The 19,320-nt window shown below is 54.0% G+C and overlaps 1 protein-coding gene across 3 annotated transcripts in view; it reads left to right on the forward strand.

The window, feature by feature from the left end:
- The first annotated feature begins 1,319 nt into the window (after positions 1 to 1,319).
- Positions 1,320 to 19,320, forward strand: part of GSE1 (Gse1 coiled-coil protein) — a 392,727-nt gene continuing 374,726 nt past the window's right edge. The window contains exon 1 of one of the 3 annotated variants that reach the window (XM_061138322.1): positions 1,320 to 2,847. In XM_061138322.1, coding sequence (XP_060994305.1) covers positions 1,510 to 2,847 — 1,338 coding nt within the window. In that variant the 5' untranslated portion in view covers positions 1,320 to 1,509. The remainder of the gene's footprint in view (positions 2,848 to 19,320) is intronic. The other 2 variants (XM_061138321.1, XM_061138320.1) reach the window with 2 other exon arrangements.

The following is a 19,320-nucleotide window of genomic DNA, read 5'->3' on the forward strand; positions in this document are numbered from 1 at the left end:
GCTCCCGGCTGGACACAAAATAGATAGAGGAGCCGGCAAGCTATTGTGCGCAGTTTGGGACGCGGAGGGGGGGGGAGGGGGGAGGGAGGAGGAGGAGGGGAGGAGGGCGGGCAGAGGGGAGGGAGCGAGAGGGAGGGATTCCCCCGCCCGTCGCGCTCCCGCCCTCCTCCTCCCCTACTCCCCCCGCCCTCCTCCTCCCCTCCTCCTCCCCACCTCCCTGCGCACCGCCCGCCGCCCCGCCTCCCTCCTCCCCAATTAAATGACCCAACGCTTTGGCAGGCGCCGGAGCTCGCACATGCGGCTGCCGCTCCAGCCGCCCGGAGCCCGCCGCCGCCGCTGCTGCGTTCCGGGCGCGCTCGCCGCGGCGCCGCCGGGGGCTCGGCTGGCCGGTGGGGGGGGCGCCTCTGTGAGCGGAGCAGTGCCCGTGCCCGCCGCCAAACTTTGCGGCGCGCACACATGCTCCAAGTTGGGCGCGGCGGCGGGCGGTGAGGGCCGCCCCGGGCGCGCGGGGGCCGGGACGGGCGGCGCGGCGCGGCCATGAGCGGGCGGCCGGCGCCGGTCTCCCGCAAGCAGCGGCTTATGGCAGCCGTGGGCGAGCGGACGGCGGGCGGCGGCGGTGCGCCGCTCTCCTGCTTCATCTGCGGCGGCGGCATCGGGCGCGGCAAGGAGCTGAAGCTGCAGGTGAAGCAGCCGGTGGCGGCGGCGGGCGCGGGGGCCCCGGCGCAGCCCTTCTTCCCGTTCCTGCAGCAGCAGGAGCCCGCGCCCGGTGCGCGCGAGCTGTCCCCGGCCGACGGCTGCGTGCTGGTGTGCGCCGTTTGCCGCTGCTTCCTGGGCGAGCAGTGGGCCGCCTTCGAGCGCGCCCGCACGCCCGTGGACAAGCGCATGTACTGGCTCAAGCGTCCCCACCAGTGCGACGCGGGCGCGGGCGGGCGCCGCGGGGGCGCCGCGGCCCCCCGCGAGTGGAACGTCGCCTACGCGCTGGGCGGCGCGGACGACGAAGAAGAAGGCGGCGGACCCGGGCCCCGCGCGGCTGCCGAGGAGCCTCGAGACTCGGAGCTGTCGGAGCTATCTGACACCGACCCCCTCTCTGAGCCCGACCCGGCGGCGCGCGACGCCCCCAGTCCCCACCAGGATGGGGCGCCAGCTGCGCGCTCCGCCCCGGGGCCCGGGCCTCGCGGTGGCCGCTGCCTGGAGTGGAGGCCGGCGCTGGGACCCTCTCCGGGACAGGGTGCAGAGACCCTAGCGTCTGGGGATGTGGAAGAGGAGGGAGCCCCCTCGAAGCTCCGCGTGGATGGGGAGCCCAAGGCTGGCATCCGGCGCCGGCGAAAGGGCCCCGGGAGGCACTGGGTCCCAGAGGCCCGGGCCAGCGTCCTGAGAGGCGTGCAGGATCCTTGGCAAGGGCCTTCAGTGCAGGTGGCTCCTGCAGAGGGAACGAAAGGAGCTTCTTTGGGCAGGGTCGCCAAGACTCCCGAGAGCAGGCCACTGGGGGAGAGCCGTGGGGGCTACTGCATGTCTGAGGACAGTGACATCAACATTACCAGCGAGGAGGAGGACCGCAAGGAGCAGCCTCTCCCAGGCCCCCGAGGCCCCAAAGACAAGGAAAATGGTAGTGGCCGTGCGCCCCGGGTTCCCCTGGAGAGCCGGGCAGCACCACCAGAGGGCCTTTGCTGCTACATCTGCGGGTCAGCGCTGTCCCCGGCCTCGCAGCACCAGATCCACGTGCAGAAGCAGGAGAAGCTGGCCCAGGCCCCCTTCTTCCCCTTCCTGTGGCTGCACAGCCCGCCCCCGGGGGCACAGCCCATCAGCGAGGGGGGTAGCACCCTGGTGTGCCCCTGCTGCTTCTCATCCCTCATGCAGCAGTGGCAAAGCTTTGAACTGGCCAGTGTGCCCGTCCTGCAGCGGCTCTACGTGGTGCCCCTGAACAGCCACGCTCCCGGCATGGCCTTCAAGGGCAGGCGGCTCCTGAGGGAAGAAGGCCCCCCCACCGGGTCCCTGCCGGAGGCCTGCTACCTCTGCGGGGAGGACTGCACCCAGGACGCCCGGGCCGTGGCCTCCAGGAGCCTCAACGGCAACGCCAGGGCCTCCATGCATTTCCCCTTCCTCAGCCTCCTGCCCTGCCCGCCCAATGCCCAGGGCCCCAACAAGCGCTGTGAGGTCCGCAGCTGCCCCAAGTGCTTCAGCGTCCTGGAGGACGTCTGGGCCCTGTACCGGGCCTGCCAGAACGAGGAGCTCATCACCTCAGTGCAGGGCTTCCTGGGCAGGTACCACCAGGCCTTCTCTGCCTCCGACCCTACTCTCTCCGAGCCACCCTTGTCAGCCCGGGGCAGCCCGGCATCGGTCTGTTATATCTGTGGGGCTGAGCTGGGCCCCGGGAAGGAGTTCCAGCTCAACGTGAACCCATCCAGCCGCTTGGGTGAGAAGGAGCCCTTCTTTCCCTTCCTCACCGTCTATCCGCCTGCCCCGCGCGCCAGGCCTGCCGACGCCACCGGCCTGGTGGCCACCTGTGTGCTCTGCTACCACGACCTGCTGGGCCAGTGGCTGCGGCACGAGGCCCGCGGTGCCCACCACGCCGTGAGCCCCTGGTCTCGGCAGTACCGCGTGGAGACATTTGTGTGCTTCTTCTGCCAGCAGGAGAAGAAGCGTTGTCTCGGGCTGAAGGCCGTGCGTGTGGCCCGGCTGCCCTTGTTTCTCTACACTCTGCGAGCGAGCCACAGCCTGCTAGTGGATGACGGGCGGCAGCTGGTCATCGGCGCCTGCACAGAGTGCGGGACCCTGGTGTGCGCTGGCCAGGGGCTCCCTCGCCAGGCACCCGTGGGCTGGAGCTCCCCGGTGGCAGCTGCGAGGAAGGTAAGCAGCCGTCCTCAGTCATCCTCTGAAACCCCAGTAGGGAAAGAAGCAATGTTGTTTTCTATTCTGCTGGGGAGCAGTTTGCACTGATTCTATGTGCTGTGTTCCAGCAGGAGGGGCCCTCTCGGGTCACCCTGCTGTGCCTGGCTGAGCTCGGAGGCCTGGGGCAGGCCAGAGTTGCTGGGGGGCCGAGTGGTCCTGTGGAAGAATAGGGCACTGCTGAAAGCAGCAGGCATGGGCCTGAACGTGAGTGTGTGTGCAGCGGAATCTATCAAACAGAGGAAGTTCGGGGCACGTCTGTCATCCGCCTGATAACATTGATAATTAGTCCAGCCACGCGGGTCACTGAGAGGTCTCGTACTTACCCGGTTTGAAACACATCAGAAGTTCCTCTCTCTCGTTCCCACTAGGCTTAGCTTTTCCAGAATTTTCCACCCAAGTTCACACTTTTCCTTTGAGGTTCTCTGGTTGCTTAACAGCCGATGAAGACAGATTTCCAGACATGGAGGTCTGGGGCCCGGGAGACAGCGTCCTAGACAGGCCTTTCTCCCGGTGGGAAGAGAGTCTTTCTTCTCTGCAAGTCAGCTGTGCCGGGGGAGGGTGGGAAGCCTGGCGTGCACCCTGTTTATAAGGCGCCTGCCTTCACGCTGCCTGCCCGGGAGGAGCCAGACGGGGTTCAGTTAATTTTGGATCCGGCTTTGCAGAGGCCAAAGCAGGAACTGCCCCCGGTGGGTCTGGGGAAGCAGACATCTGTGAGTTATGATCACCGTCATGGCTACCGGGGCCAGGAATCCTAGTTTCCACTGAAGCCAGTGGTGCTAGCTTGTCTAATCCGATGCCTGGAGTGGTGGCCACTGGCAAGGGGCTGGCGGAGGACACGTGAACAGGGAAGGGTGCCTTCGCTCGTCCAGGGGTGGATGTCCATCTGCTTGAAAGCTTCCTGAGTCTGCCTGCCACACGTCCATGTGTGTGCCCGTGTGTGGGCTCCTGGGTTGCGTGTTCACAAGTGGTGGCTGAGTCTATATAAAGTAGGTGCCTGGCCCTGATGCCTTTGTGCTCTGCCCAAGGTTCTTTCAATGTCAGCATCCTCTTTGGGCTTAGTGCTTTCTTTGGGAGCTTTGGTCTGGTTTGGGGGCTTCTGTCTTTAGAACGTTTGGGGATGGCTTCTCACCACCACTGTAGATGCTGACCTCTCCTGGTGGTGTAGGGCAGCCCCACCCAGGGTTTGCTGCTGGGAATCTGACCTGCAGTTCCTGGAAGGGTTGGACCGAGAAGAGCCCAGCCCATCTTTGGAGCAGGGCAGGATTGGGTTCCAGTCCTGCCCCTTCTCTCATTAACTGAGTGCCGGAGAGGACGCCTCTCGTCCTCCCTGAGTACATGTCTTTAAGCTGAGGAGTGGAAATAAGCATTATGTGCCTCATGGAGCCATAGTGAGAATTAAATAAATCAGGGCATTTGATTGCCTCTGCAAAATCAAGTGCATGGCATAGAGTGGGACCCCTCATGTTCTTCTGGTGTGTTGGGACAGATTCTTCCAGGATGCAGGTGGCTTCTGCAGGTTGGGTACAGATTTTCATCTTGGCAATGGGGGCCATGGGGTCATCAGAGCTCTCCCCATGAGGCCTCTCAGACTGTTTTCTGCAGACCATCAAACCGCGATGAGTTTTCCCATGTTGGTTTGCTCACCTGTTAGGAGTTGCTGAAATGCCAGCTGGGGGCCTTAGCTAATAGACCTTAAGGAAGGGAAAGAAGCTGCAGTTCCCAGTCCATCTGGGACATGGGGCACGGAGGGTGGCCAGGTGTGGATGAAGACTCTAGCTGCAGTCTGCCCAGAAGGGGCCAGTGTGAGTATGGGAAGGCTGAAACATCACACTGACTTTTGCACCATTTCTAAAGCAACTTATCTCATTTGCTCTTTGCCATGTCTGTATGAGACCTTATTATTCCCTTTTTAGAGATAAGTAAATGGAGACTCAGAGAAGTCAGAGGGCCTCGGTGACTATCACACAGCTGGTAGGTGGCCGAGTTGGGTCTTGAACCTAGGTCTTTCTGCCCCAGTGTCCTGCTCCATCCAACTCTCTGGTGAGGAAGAGCCTTGGAAGATGGGTGGGATTTGTTGGTGGGGAGGATTCAGGAGAAAGGTAAATAAGGTTGGAGTGAACTAGAAGCCTTGAAATCAGGAAAAGAAGAAAGAGTTTAGAGTTGAAGATGCAGAGGGGCAATAAAAAGTGAAAGCAGGTTCAGAATGGGCTGGGGAGCGCTCCGCCTAGGGCTGGACTGTGGCAGCATCCCAGGTGGCAGGGGAGGCCACCCGGCCTGCATGACGTGGGGCAGCAGTGTGGGGCTTAGGCTCTTCCAGACAGAGGGAAAGAGAAGCCACCACTCTGCCCCCAGGAGAGCCTGACTGATGGTCAGCAGACTGTGGGAAACACAGCCTCCTGTCCCCGCATTCGCGCAGCAGATATTATGGAGCGCCACCTCTGCGCCAGCCGCTGTTCCAGACCCTGGGCTCTGGTAGTGTCAGCAGAGGACAGCTTCCTGCAGAGCTGTGGGCACAGCAGGCGAGGCTGCTGAGTGCCAGGGTGGGCACGGGGTGGGCACTCAGGGTCCCAGGAGCTGCAGGCAAGCCCAGGGGCAGTGTGGGGGCCCCCACGCGCCTTTCCTGATTCCAGCTCTGGAGACTCTGGTGCTTGCATCCCTATTCCGTGTCTCTCTTGGGGGCAGTTTGAGAATCTGGGGTGGGGCAAGTGGCTGGGGCATTGGAAGGTGGCCGCAGGGAAGCCACTTAGCTGGGACAGTGTGTTCCAGAACCTGGTCTATACCACTTGCTATGATGCCTCAGTTGTTTCCTGTTAAGTATTTACTCATGACTAAATCAACTAGAAAGAAAACATGGAAGGAAGAAAGGAAGGGTGTCCCTGGTACCCTCTGTTTAGATCGTGGCTTTTCTCACCAGCTGGTCCCCTCGCTCTACAGAGCCCCGTGCTCGGTAGCCACTGTCTCTGAGCTGGCTGCTTGGATAGGGCTGTGTTGGGGGTGGGCTGGGGAGGCCGCAGCCTACCTTTTTGAGGGTGCTTGTCTGAGGAGCAGCCTCAGCACTGGGACCCTGGAAAGACCCTGGCTTGGCCTTAAGACAGATCTGGCTTCAGTCTTCATTCTCCTGGGAGCTGGCTGTGTGACCTAGGGTAAGGCTCTTGCCCTCTCTGAGCCTCAGTTGCTGCCCCTGAGAAATGGAGATGCTCTTTCCTCTGAAAAGTTTATGATGTGACATCTGCTCGCGGGCAGCAGAGATATGGGTCCCATTCATTCCCTTCTCGTCCCTGAGCTGCTTCTAGCTCAGGGTTGGTCTCTCACTGGCACCCACGGGCTCTGGTGTCCCAGACTCTGCCCCCACTTTTCTGTTGGGGCAGGGAATGATTGTCCCTCTTGAGAGCTAGGAGGCACGGCTGGCCAGGCTATAATAACCACAAGGGTCTAGAATGCTTCCCGAGTTCCAGCCTGTGCCAGGCTTTCCTGTACTCACACTCACTGGGTCCTCAAAGCACCCCCATTTAGGGAGGTACCGTTATCCTCATGTCATAGAGGGAAAAGCCAGTCCATAGAGGTCAAGGAGTTTGCCCAAGGTCACTCAGCTAATGACATTGAGGTCAGCACTGGGCTAGGAGCCTGGCTTTGGAGTCTGCGCTCTTGACTTCTGTCCCCTCTGGGGCTCCAGCCATAGGGGTGGCAGTGCCCTGGGTTGGGAGGTCTTAATAGTTCCTGTGTGTGCCCCTCCCCGTGCCCCACCCCCCAACTTGAGCCAGCAGAGCAGCTGAGAGGTAGGAGCCAGCTTGCCTGGGGCAGAGGTGCTGAGAAGCCCCCACCAGCTGGCTCTGCTGCCAGGCGCCCCCCTCCCCCGCCCCCACACATTTTCCCACCCACTGAGAAATGGTGGGTCTTTGCTGCCCCCAGCATCACCCAGGTGTTCAGATTCCAGCTGGGACCTCCTCCTGCTGCCAGGAGAAGCCTACTCCCATCAAGGATGGGTTTGCCGCGTGATCGAGTGCTTTCCTTGTGAGCCAGTTGGTGGCCAGGCCGCCCTTGCCTCTTCCCTCTGTCCAGGGAGCGTTCTGGGCAATGGAGCGTGCAGCTGTTTACCTAACCGCACCCTGGCCTTCTCCGAGGGGACGCCCGCCCAGCCCCTTGAGCCCGGCCTCCCAGCCTGGAACAGGTGTTGCCGCTGGGCTGCCTTTCTTTTCTCTGCGCTGACATCTGAGGCCTGCAGAGAGCGTCTGTCATCACTCGCCTGTCAGGACCGCGCGCACATCTGTTTCCCGTGTTCCCTGCTCTCTGCGCCCACTCGGCTCCTTGCTCTTCAGGGAGGGCCTGGCGGCCCCTCCTCCCAGGTCCAGGCTTGAGGGGCACCTGGACAAGGCGATTGGTTGGGGAGCCTCCCGGAAGGTGCCAGGAGAGGCTGCCAGCTGGGCTGACACTGGCACCCTGTCTCTGGCAGCTGCTGTGAAGTGACTGGGCTTCAGGCCTTTCCCAAGCTCTGACCACCTCCTCTGAGGGGAGGTCTCTGCTTTTCTTGGCGAGTTGGGAGCCATCTGCTCAGTTGAGTAAACTTTCCAGATGCGCCTCGTCTTAACCCTGGAGGTGATTGGAGACAACTGGGATGGCCAAAGGTCTTCAAAACTCAGCCTCCCTGGAGACAGGGAAAGGGCTGGGGCAGGGCTGGAGGGGTAGCTTGCCCAGAGCTTTTTGGCCCCTTCTCTGCTTAGATTTCTCTGGATCTGACCCCTGGAAGGTTAACTCTGCTGTGACTGTCTTCTGAGCGATTGAAGGTTCTGGCCTTGTTGGCACATTTTCTTGGCTGAGGAAGAGCCCACATCTGGATTTCAGGTCCATCTTCTGTCCCAGGCCCGTGTCGCTGCAGGGACTGTGGAGAGGGATAGTGCTTCTGCCCTCTGGGAAGAACATTGAGGATCTTGGCTTCCATTTGCCACTCGGCCCCAGAGGGAGTCCCACGAGGGTGATGGTGTAAGGAGCTTGTACTCACCATGTGACCTGTGGTCGTTTCCCTGGCTGGTCCTCAGGGGTCACGGGTAGTTTGCCTGCCACACGTGGAATCTGGCCTGTGGTATTTATTAAGTTAATTTTTTTTCCTTTTTCCTCCAGCTTTATCAAGCTATAAAAGACATACAACATGATATAGTTTTAAGGTATATGCAGAGTATTGATTAGATACATGTATCTATTGCAAAATGATCTCTATGCCACCCCATAGTTGCCATTTCTTTTTTGTGGTGAAACCGTTTTAAGATCTGTTCTCTAACAGCATTTGAGTATGTGATACAGTGTTGTAAGCTGTAATCCTCACTTAGATCCCCAGACTTGTTAACCTGTGGCTGGAAATTCAGTGTTTCCCCGTTTCATGGGAATCTAGGTTTTAAATTTTGTATGTCATTCTGTGGCCCCAAAACGCCATGATGTTCTGTGCCGGGGAGGATAACATGTTAGGGTCAGAAAACCCTCATGGGTCATCAGTTTTCAGGCAGCATTATATCAGGAGGACCAACAAGACCACAGCCTAAGGCCACTTTTCTGGGTTTATTTTTTCCATTGAAGAAGCTGCAGTGCCTGAGGGCGAGGTGGGGTTCATCTCAGAGGACGGCAGGGTCTAGTGGGTTTTGCTGGGAGTCAGGACTGTGGGCTGACTCTTGTTTTTGTTGTGTTTTTACATTGAGATCTAATTCAAACACTGCAAGACTCACTCTTTTGAAGTATACAGTTCAGTGGCTTTTAGTGTCTTTACTAAAAGGGTTGTGCAGCTGTCTTCACTCTCTAGTCCAGAACATTCCTGTCACCCCCCAAAAGAAACCCCTTCTGGTCACCTCCCACCCCCAGGCCCTGGCAGCCACAAATCTCCTGTCTGTGGGTGCATATATTCTACATTTTGTAGAAATGGAACCACACCATATGGAGTCAATTGTGCTTGGCTTCTGTCGCTTCACATGTTTTCAAGATTCACTCACATTGTAGCATGAATCAGTACTTCAGCCCTTTTTATGCTTGAATAATATTCCACTACATGGATAAAGCACATTTTGTTTATCAGTGGATGAACATTTGGGCTGTTTCTGCCTTTTGACTGTTGTGAATTACCACTGTGAACATTTGTGTACAGGTTTTTGTGTGGATCTGTTTTCTCTTGGGCAGATAACCCAGAGTGGAATTGCTGGGTCTCCTGGTAATTCCACATTGACTCTTTCAGTTCTCTTTTCCTTTGAGGGTTTTAGGCAGCCAAATTATATGATATGACTTAGGTTTGAGAAAGTCACATTTGTGACTCTTTGAAGCTGTGTTCTGTCAGCTCACTGACCACTGTCACACCTTCCATAGATGGTCTCCACCGTGGGGTTTGTTTGGAGCTGGGAGTTGGTCTTCTCCCTGGAATAAGAGGAGTTTTCGTGAGAACATGTTGCATTTGCTCGTGGGGCTTTTTACTTGCTCCAGCTGCACCCCTGGAAGGCAGAAGCCCCAGATTCTGGCCCCAGAACTCAGTGGCCTTCACTCAGACCCTCCACCTGTCTGGGTCTCAGTTTTCCCCTCTGTGAAATGGAAGCAGATGCTGGACTAGAAGCTGAGCCCCTTGGCTCCTGTGCAGCTGTCAAGCTCTCATCTTTCTGCACCTGTTGGCAGGAGTGGGACTGGGCAGTGGGGAGAGAAGATCCTCGAGGTTGAGCTCTAGCTTGGCCTGTGAGTCCAGCAGCTCTGAAGCTCTCTGCCCGCTCACTGGCTGCCCCAGCCACTTGCTGCCCCAGCCACTTGCTGCCCGACCTATTTGGGTTGGAACCCTGAATGAAATTGATTGCTGGATTGGATTTCCTTCCAGAGGTGCCAGCAACCTTGAATGGACGACACAAAGGTCACAGTTGGTATTTGGCTCAGCTGAACCAGGCAGGCATGCCGGGGCCCTGGGCAGGAGCAGCCACCTCTTGAAGCTGTTTCTACCTGCAGAGTGTGAGTGAAGTGGGGAGAAGAGGCAGTCCAGGGTCCAAAGAGGACCACTCAAAGGTCAGAGCCCACCAAGGTCACTTTGTCCTGCCCACTTACTAGTATCAATTGTTGGCAGAGCCAGTGCCAAGGAAGATCATTGAGGGGGTTCTGTCCACCCCCTGGTCCTGATGCAGACATCGTGAGGTCTCAGGAGATGGTGATGGCGACGATGATGCTGTAGCAGATGATGCTGATCTAATGGCGCCCACTCTGTGCCAGCCACTGCCCTCCTCCGCAGACTGCCTGTTCCTCTTCTGACCACAGAGGGTGGCGTGCACTGCTCTGTGGAAAGGTGACATGAGTCTCATTTCTCAAATGGGGAGACCAGGGCTCCTGACCCTGAGAGTTTTGGATTACATGGCAGAGCTGGGACGTGAGAGAGTGGGTGGTCTAACAAATGGCCTCTTCCCATGCCCAGGCTTGAGTGGCACCCATGGGGAGAGAGTGTGGGGCTGGCAGGGGCCCACCCTGGTAGAGCCACAGGGGAGGCTGCCCTTGGACTCTTGCACCAGCTCCCTGAGGGGGCCAGCAGGGGAGGGGTCGGAGCATTGGCATACTGCAGCCGTGTTTTATAAGCCTTCCCAGACCTGTAAACCTCACCCGGCTTTCAGACGAGGGTTCACAGACGGGGATTAAGAGGTTTGTGTGGGTTCTGCCGCTGGGAGAGACGGAGACAGGTGGGAGGCAGGCACGGCCTTGCAGACTCCCAGACGCTGCAGCCCCGGGTCAGGAGGCTCAGGGGTCCTGTGTTGACAGCCATCAGTCCAAGACATGGAAGGCCTGGAGGAGCCTTTCAGGCCTGTAAGGATTAATTAGATGGCCCGAGAGGGTGGCCTTGCATGGGCATAGGTGCCAGCTCTTTTAATCCTGAACCCTTTGATGGCAGGATCTCTCCCCAGACCCTTTTCCTTCTGGAGCGTCTTGCTCAGATGTGTGCTGTTCTTTCCTTTGTGTAATTGGGCGATGTCCTGGGGCCATCGGATGAGGGGGCCTGAAATGTTTTGAGCCGTCTCTGCATCACCCGCCCTCCACACCCAGCACCTTGGATGCCGAGGACCCCAGTGCAAGGAGAGACGAAGTTGGGCAGCCTCACTGTGCACTGTCCCCTGGGTCTTGGTGGGGAGGGGACAATGGTGGGGGCAGTGCTGAACTAGAGACAAGGCTTCTGTCTCGTGCCAGAGCTGAGGCTCCTGGGCACACACACACCCCAGTCCAGAGTAGGGCAGCCCTCCACCCTGGCCTGGGCACAGCCTGGTCTGACTGCAGTCACCGAGCCCCCCTCTTGCAAAGGGAAAGATTGCTTCTCTTGCCCCTCACCCTCCTCCTCTTGTGAAATTGCACTTTCTTTGCTTTTCAAAACTGTGTGAGGAAAGCGGGCTCTGGCTCTAGTGACTTCTGCCATGGAGTGGCCGGAGTCCTTCTGGTTAGCAGGCAAAACCTGGACCTCACTCACCTGTCGCTCACCAGGTGATAGGGAAGCACCAGGCTTTCTTTGAGGTGAGACCTGGCTTCGGGGCAGGTCCTGAGGAGGGTGGGCACGGGAGGGAGCCTGGAGACCCTGAACTGGAGGATGGCCAGTTGTGGGGGCATGAGAGGATAGACCCTTTCCCCCCACAGCCCCCCGCCCACTGACTGTGCACACCCTGGCACACTCACCTCTCACACCCACTTTGCACACATACACTCACATGAGTGCATGCTCTCTTGTATGAATAACACATACACACTCCTACATCACATTCCTGAGAGGTCTTAATATCTGTTGCAATTTTTAATATCTTTTTTTTTTCCCCTTAGTTTTGTCAAATTTTGCTTCATGTATTTTGAGGCTCCTGTGTGTTTATGCTTTTTTTCATCTTTCTGATGAGTTGGCCATCTTGTCCCAGATACGTATCCCTCTGTCTCTGGAAAGATCTGTATCTTAAAGTCTGGAATCATCTCCATCTGAAAATCAAGGCCTGTGAGATCCAGAGAGGGAAAGGGACTTGCCCATGGCCACATCGCTGTCGGTGTCGAGGGCAGGATTCACATCTCTCTGTGCAGCTCCTAAGGTTTCTCCACCCCAACAGCGGCTTTGAGGCAGTGGGTCTGAAAGAAGCCCCATTCTGGTAACTTTCTGGGCGCCTGCATTTTGATGTCATGATTGTCAGGTGGCCAGAACTGTGTCCCTGCCTGCCCTCAGCAGAGGACCCCCCAGGAGCCCCAGAGGTCGGCCTCCACTGGAGCCGAGCATCTGGCCTACAGCCTGTGGAGCTCAGCTGAGCATGCTTGGAACACCCTCTGGAAATTTCTGGCCAAACGCTGCTCTGCAGCTACTGACCCTCCCTACTCCGTTTGGTGAGATTGTTCCGAGCGTTTTGGGCGGGCCTTCCCAGGACTCACATGTAGAATTTTTCCAGGTGGCAGGAGAATGTCCCCCCTTGCAGGCTCCTCTGGAGTGTGTAGGCCTTTTGGAGCTTGTGCCAAATCCACTTCCTGGTGGCCTGACCCCAGCTGGGCCCACAGTCTGGAGCTCCTCAGGGGCTCTGTGCTCTCCATCTGAAACTCAGACCGCCCACCAGTGGGGCCGAGTCAGCCCAGCCAGGCCTGCTCCCGAGTCCCGGAGGAGAGCCACCTCCACCTCTCTCAGGCATCCTGGGAAACCCTGGACCTGCGGGGGGCTTGGGAGGGGTGTTGCCCAGGAGATGTTTGTGCGGAGAATTGATGCAGTGAGGGGACATGTTTGCCTTAAAGCTGTAAATAAGGGCGCATAAGTGAGATGATGGGTTGGTTGCCTCAGCAGCGTTTCAGTAAGCCCCCTTCACGCCCGGGATGCTGCGCTCAGAGTTCAGGAGCATGACTGTGCCAGCTGGGGGCTGTGAACACTGTTGTTTATTTAATGCTAGACATGGTCTGTCCTTGTGAAACACATGATTGTTTTACATACCACTAGGCAAGAAAAGTGCTGTTCATGAAACCGACACTCTACCCATTGTAAGGTTCATCCTGATTTCAGGAGTTTAAAATGTAAAATAGCCTGGGTCCTCAAATTGGTGAGATGCAGTGAAGTGAATGAAGATGACAGTGATAAGGAATCATCAGCGGCAGCTCCCTCATGTTAGATGCTCATAAGACATTGTCTTATTGGCCCTAGTGACTAGGACTCTTGGGGGTGAATGAGGGAAGTTGGTGCCTGTCTTTCTGGCTGGGCCCCTTGGGGTGACTTTGCAGACACTGCTTAAGGTCCCGCTGAGCCTGGATAGGGCCATGGTTGGGGTTGCAACAGTGAAATGGCTACACTGGGCACCACGGAGGAGCAGTCAGCCTTGAGAGACCCTCCAAGTCCAGGCCAGGCAACAGGGAGTGGCCCAGCTGGCAGGCTGGCCCTGTAGCGTCCTGGTGCCTGGGGCTCTGTGCCCCAGGGGGAGTGACGGGATCCCTTGTGATTCTGGCTGCAGTGGCGCTGGGGCCCTAATTAGGTAGAACAGCCTCAGCAGAAACTGGCAGCTGCGTGCTCAGGGGCCCCGGCTAGTGGGAGGGGCAGGAACAGGGCTGCCACTGACCCCCCATGCCCCCACCACCCTACTGGTGGCAGCTTCAGGCCAGACCAAGGTCCTAGGGAGGGTTCAGGGTCCCTGTCAGAACCCTGCAAGCATAGAAGCCTTTCTGCTCTGGGGAGAGATATGGGACACCAGGAACTTGGTTCCAGACTTTTCCTGTTAGGATGCCTGCCTCTGCGCAGTGTCACTTAGCTCTCCCAGCTCTCCATAAAAGGGGGGATGGAATCGCAGCTCTAGGCAAGGCCATGTTGGTTGCTTTCCAAGGGCAGATGGTGTGGTTTGGCCGAGGGTATTCTGAAGTCAGACCTCGCTACCCACCCCTGCCACCCATGTCGTCCTCAGCATCACTTCAGGGCTCTGAGCCCCAGGCTTCTCATCCATACACGAGGACAGTCTTATGCCCTCCCTTTCAGGGGCATGAGGCAGTTGAAGCCCTTAGTGAGAGCCTGGCAAGCCGTCAAGACCCCAGCAATGTTTGCTGTGGTTACTGGAGGCAGAGGAAGGAAGGGGGTTTGAGGAATCTGAAGCTCCACTTGGAGGGGGTTAGAAAGCCTGGAAGTAGCCCAAGGCATGTGGGGTCTGAGCTCCCGTCATCCCCTCCCTGGGCTCCCAGCGCTCATCTGAGAGGTGAAGGGAGCATTTGGGTGATTATCTCTCACGTGACCTCCGGCCCTGAGAAGGGCCACAGTGGTGCTTGGTGTCAGTCAGCAGGTGTGTGTCACATGACTGCTTGTCTGTCTGTGGGCCTGTCTCCTCATCTGCATATGGGAATTATTATAGTGTGTGTGTGTCTTAGGGCTCGGTACATAGTACATGTTCAGTAAATACTGGCTCTTATTTTTTTTTCCCAATTATTTTTTATTAGTTGGAGGCTAATTACTTTACAATATTGCAGTGGTTTTTGCCATACATTGACATGAATCAGCCATGGATCCACATGTGTTCCCCATCCTGGACCCCCCTCCCACCTCCCTCCCCATCCCATCCCTCTGGGTCATCCCAGTGCACCAGCCCCGAGCACTTGTCTCATGCATCCACCCTGGACTGGCGATCTGTTTCACCCTTGATAATACACATGTTTCGATGCTGTTCTCAGATCATCCCACCCTCGCCTTCTCCCATAGAGTCCAAAAGTCTGTTCTGTATATTTGTGTGTCTTTTTCTGTCTTGCATATAGGATTATCGTTACCATCTTTCTCAATTCCATATATATGTGTTAGTATACTGTATTGGTGTTTATCTTTCTGGCTTACTTCACTCTGTATAATGGGCTCCAGTTTCATCCATCTCATTAGAACTGATTCAAATGAATTCTTTTTAATGGCTGAGTAATATTCCATGGTGTATATGTACCACAGCTTCCTTATCCATTTGTCTGCTGATGGGCATCTAGGTTGCTTCCATGTCCTGGCTATTATAAACAGTGCTGCAATGAACATTGGGGTGCACGTGTCTCTTTCAGATCTGGTTTCCTTGGTGTGTATGCCCAGGAGTGGGATTGCTGGGTCATATGGCAGCTCTATTTCCAGTTTTTTAGGGAATCTCCACACTCTTCTCCGTCTTATTGTTTTTAAAAAATGCCACTGAAGTGTAGTTGATTTGCAATGTTATATTAGTTTCTGTTGTACAGCAAAGTGATTCAGTTATACATATTTTCTTTTTTCATATTCTTTTCCTTATGATTTATCACAGGGTATGTTTTTTAAGGTTTGTGTGTATGTGTGTGTGGACCATTTTTAAAGTCTTTATTGAGTTTGGTACAGCACCGCTTCTGTTGTTTGTATTCTGCTTTTTTTTTGGCCGTAAAGCTTGTGGGATCTTAGCTCCCCAACCGAGAACCAGTTGAACCCGCCTCCCCCGCCCCCGCCCAGTGCTGGAGGCAGCCTCTCACCTGCTGGGCCGCCAGGGAAGCCCCGTCACAGGATGCTGAACATAGCTCCCTGTGCTGTTCGCCAGACCTTTGTTGATCCATCCTGTGTGTAACAGTTTGCATCCGCTCATCCCACACTCTAGCCCGCCCCTGCCCCTCTCCCCCTTGGCACCCACAAGTCTTTTCTCTGTGTCTGTGGGTCTGTTTCTGTTTCATAGATAAGTTCATTTGTGCTGCGTTTTAGATTCCGCATGTAAGTGATATTATGTGGTCTTTGTCTTTCTCTTCCCAACTTGCTTAGTGACGCTAACCTCTGGTTGTGTCTGTGTTGCTGCAGATGACATGACTTTAGTTCCTTTTCTGACTGAGAAGTGCTCCACTGCATACATGGACCACGTCTCTTTATCCCTTCATCTGTCGGTGGACATTAGCTTGTCTCCATGGCTTGTCTGTTGTGAATCGTGCTGCTATGAACATTGCGGCACATGTGTCTTTTCAAATTATAGTTTTGTCTGGAAATTTGCCTAGGTTTTTAATATTTTTGCTGTTTCTCATTTAGTTTCCTCTCTAGTTCTCATCGTTCTGGAGAGCTGACCCATAGATCTCAAAAACATAGGGATCTGAACCCCATTAGTGAGATGAAATGAACCAGGAGGGGCACCTTTTGGATCAGGCCATGAGGAAGAGGGACCCTCTAGAGGCAGGAGTTTGGGGAGCTCACAGAGACCCCTCATTCTCAATGCGGCATCCCCACTCCTACAGACAGATTTATTAACCTCAAAAGCAGAATCTGGGGGCACACATGCAATTTTTCCAGAGAGAGGACATCAGTGGCTTTTATTAGACTCTCAAAAGGGTGTGTGACCCCCCCAAAGGTAAAGAGCCACTGTTAGCTTCTGCATACACTCATAGCATGATGCACGTGGGCTGACTCCTCACTATTCCTTGAAACCATCTGACTTGTTCCCACCATCATATCTTGATATATGCTCTTTCTTCCACTTTTCTGCCTGTTTTCCCACTCTCGGAAGCCTTCTTTGCTAACTTCTACCAGCTGAAGTCTTCCCCCTCTCCCCTAAGGGCCTAGGCCCTTGTCTGTATGCAATTTCCCCCCACTTGGCAATAATTAATCATTTTATTATGTGCAGCTTCATGCTGTCTTCTAGTTGCTTCACATCTGTAAGCCCTGTCTCTCCAACTAGATGGAAATAGCTAAAATTGGAGTTTTTAATCCTTGAACTCTCCATTGGTTTTTTCTTTTGTGTATTGTACATGGCAGATCCTTGCCAACCGGGAGAATGGCATTCCTAAAGAGCCCCATAATTGGCAAAACCACAGTTGGCAAAATAAGGTCTCAGAGAAAATAGGTTAGGGAAAAAACAATAAAGATAACATTAAGTATATATATATATATATATATATATTTTAAAGTATATGTTTTTAAAAATCGTAGTAAATAAAGATTCTAGGAGACACACACCAACTTCGTCCATGTTAAAACCCTACTCCACGAGGTAGGCTGTTCCTGAGAGTCTTTCTTCAGTAGATGGTTTCTCTCTCTGCTTAGCTGTCATCTTGAGGTGCTGAGGGAGAGTTCTCCTGTAAGGTTAATTTCTTCTTGAGTCAGTTTTGGTAATTTATGGTTTTTCAGGAAACTTATCCATTTCATCTAGGTAGTCAAATTAATTGGCATAATTCCTTCATAATGTTTTCTTATTATTCTTTCAATGTCTATAGGTTCTATAATGATGTACCCTCCTGCATTCCTGATATAGGTCGTTGATATCTTCTCTCTCCTTTTTTTTTTTCCCCCTGTTGATCAAGCTGGCTACAGGTTTTTATCAATTTTATTAATCTTTCAAAAAGTTTTTATTTAGAGATGGTGCCTCTCTAATGTTTTGAACCCGTCCTTTTGGGCTTGAAATGTAACATCTTTTGCACTTATATCCTCTCTTGCTCTCTTTTTGCAAGTGTGGACAAAATGTTTTGAAACCACCAGGCCTTTTCCAAGTTTTTTATGCTTAAGAGCACGTTTTCCAAGCCTGATCTTCTCTGTCTGTTTTGAGTCAGTGGATATTAAAATGATTTCAATCAACCTGCCCTTGTGACCTCCACAAGTGACGTCAAAAGGGGATGTTCTTTCGCTTGAGGGGATTTTATCAAACCTCAGATAGGTAAGAAAGAATTATAATTTTTTTTTTTTAATCTAGACAAGAAAAAAAGACTGTCTCAGAACCACAGACTGTGAAATGTTGATGTCTTTTTGTATATTGGTGGCTGTGTTATTTAGAATATACTATTAATGTATTTGAACTGTGGTATTGGAGAAGACTCTTGAGAGTCCCTTGGACTGCAAGGAGATCCAACTAGACCATCCTAAAGGAGATCAGTCCTGGGTGTTCATTGGAAAGACTGATGCTAAAGGTGAAACTCCAATACTTTGGCCACCTCATGCGAAGAGTTGACTCATTGGAAAAGACCCTGATGCCGGGAGGGACTGGGGGCAGGGGGAGAAGGGGATGACAGAGGATGAGATGGCTGGATGGCATCACGGACTCGAATGGGCATGAGTTTTGGTAAACTCTGGGAGTTGGTGATGGACAGGGAGGCCTGGCGTGCTGCGATTCATGGGGTCGCAAAGAGTCTGACAGGACTGAGCGACTGAACTGAACTGATTCAATAGTATAATGTTTCACTTGTTATTATAGAGTATCCCCTCTTTAAAATGTTTCATGTTCATTGATGCTTTTGTTACAGGGTATATTTTATCTATAACCTGAGTGAAACTTTTGTTTCTCTTGTCTTTGCATTTATGACAGATCTCAGTATGTCTCTTCACTCCATTGAAGAGGCCGCGTGGAGAGGGGAGGGGACTTGCACGTGAACACAGCCTGTGAGAGGCTGCGGCAGAGTACCAGGGCCCTGCAGTATTCCCAGTTCATCAGTCACGGCTCTCCCTCCCGCCACACGTGTCTTGATATTTTTGTGTTAGCAGTTTGAGGGGCTGTGGGAGGCCAGTGCCAGCTGCCGAGCCCATGTGGAATCCCCACCCAAGGCACAAGTAGGGGGCTCACGAGGGTGTGGCTGGATGGTGAAAAGCATCCTCTGTGAACCCGCTGCTCCCCCATCATCACAGCCACCTGGTGTCCTCTCAGAACCATGCCAGTTATTTCTGGGTGAGCTGCCTTCTTTAAAAAACCTTTTTTAAGAGAAGGAAATGGCAACCCACTCCACTATTCTTGCCTGGGAAATCCCATGGATGGAGGACCCTGGCGGGCTATAGTCCATGGGGTCGCAAAGAGTCAGACACTACAGAGCGACTAAACAGCAACAATATGGAAAGGGAGGCTTGCTAGAATCTGGAATACTGTTGAGGAAAAGACTCATAGCTTTGAGTTCTGTGTATTATGAAAGTACCGACTTAAACATCAAGTGGTTTTTACTAATCAGATCGGGAAAACTTTAGGAAGATTGATTCCAGAGTTGGTGAAGGCTTGACCCTCTCATTTATTGCTGGTAGGTGTGCATTGCTACCACCTTTGTGAAAAGTAGACTATCGTATCAATTAGTAATATGTGTGCTATGTATTAATATGTATGTAAGTGCAAAGAACAAAGTCTAGAAGGATATATTCCAAACTGCTGAGAGCAACTGCCTTTGGGGAGGGACTGGAACTAGGAGGGTTTGTGTGAAGCACTGCTGAGTTTTAAAATATGAGTGTGTTCATGTGTTGTGCAATTTAAAAATAACTGGAAATTTTTTTTTCAATAGCTTTATGAGATAATTTACCCTTTTAAAGTGTAAAATTCAGTTGTTTTTATTATATTCACAAAATTGTGTGACCATACTGTCTTAATTTTAGAAGGCTATGGTTTTTCCAGTGGTCATGTATGGATGTGAGAGTTGGACTGTAAAGAAAGCTGAACGCCGAAAAATAGATGCTTTTGAACTGTGGTGTTGGAGAAGACTCTTGAGAGTCCCTTGGACTGCAAGGAGATCCAGCCAGTCCATCCTAAAGGAGATCAG

This window comes from Dama dama, chromosome 4 (genome assembly GCF_033118175.1).
Source record: "Dama dama isolate Ldn47 chromosome 4, ASM3311817v1, whole genome shotgun sequence".
NCBI lineage: Eukaryota > Metazoa > Chordata > Mammalia > Artiodactyla > Cervidae > Dama > Dama dama.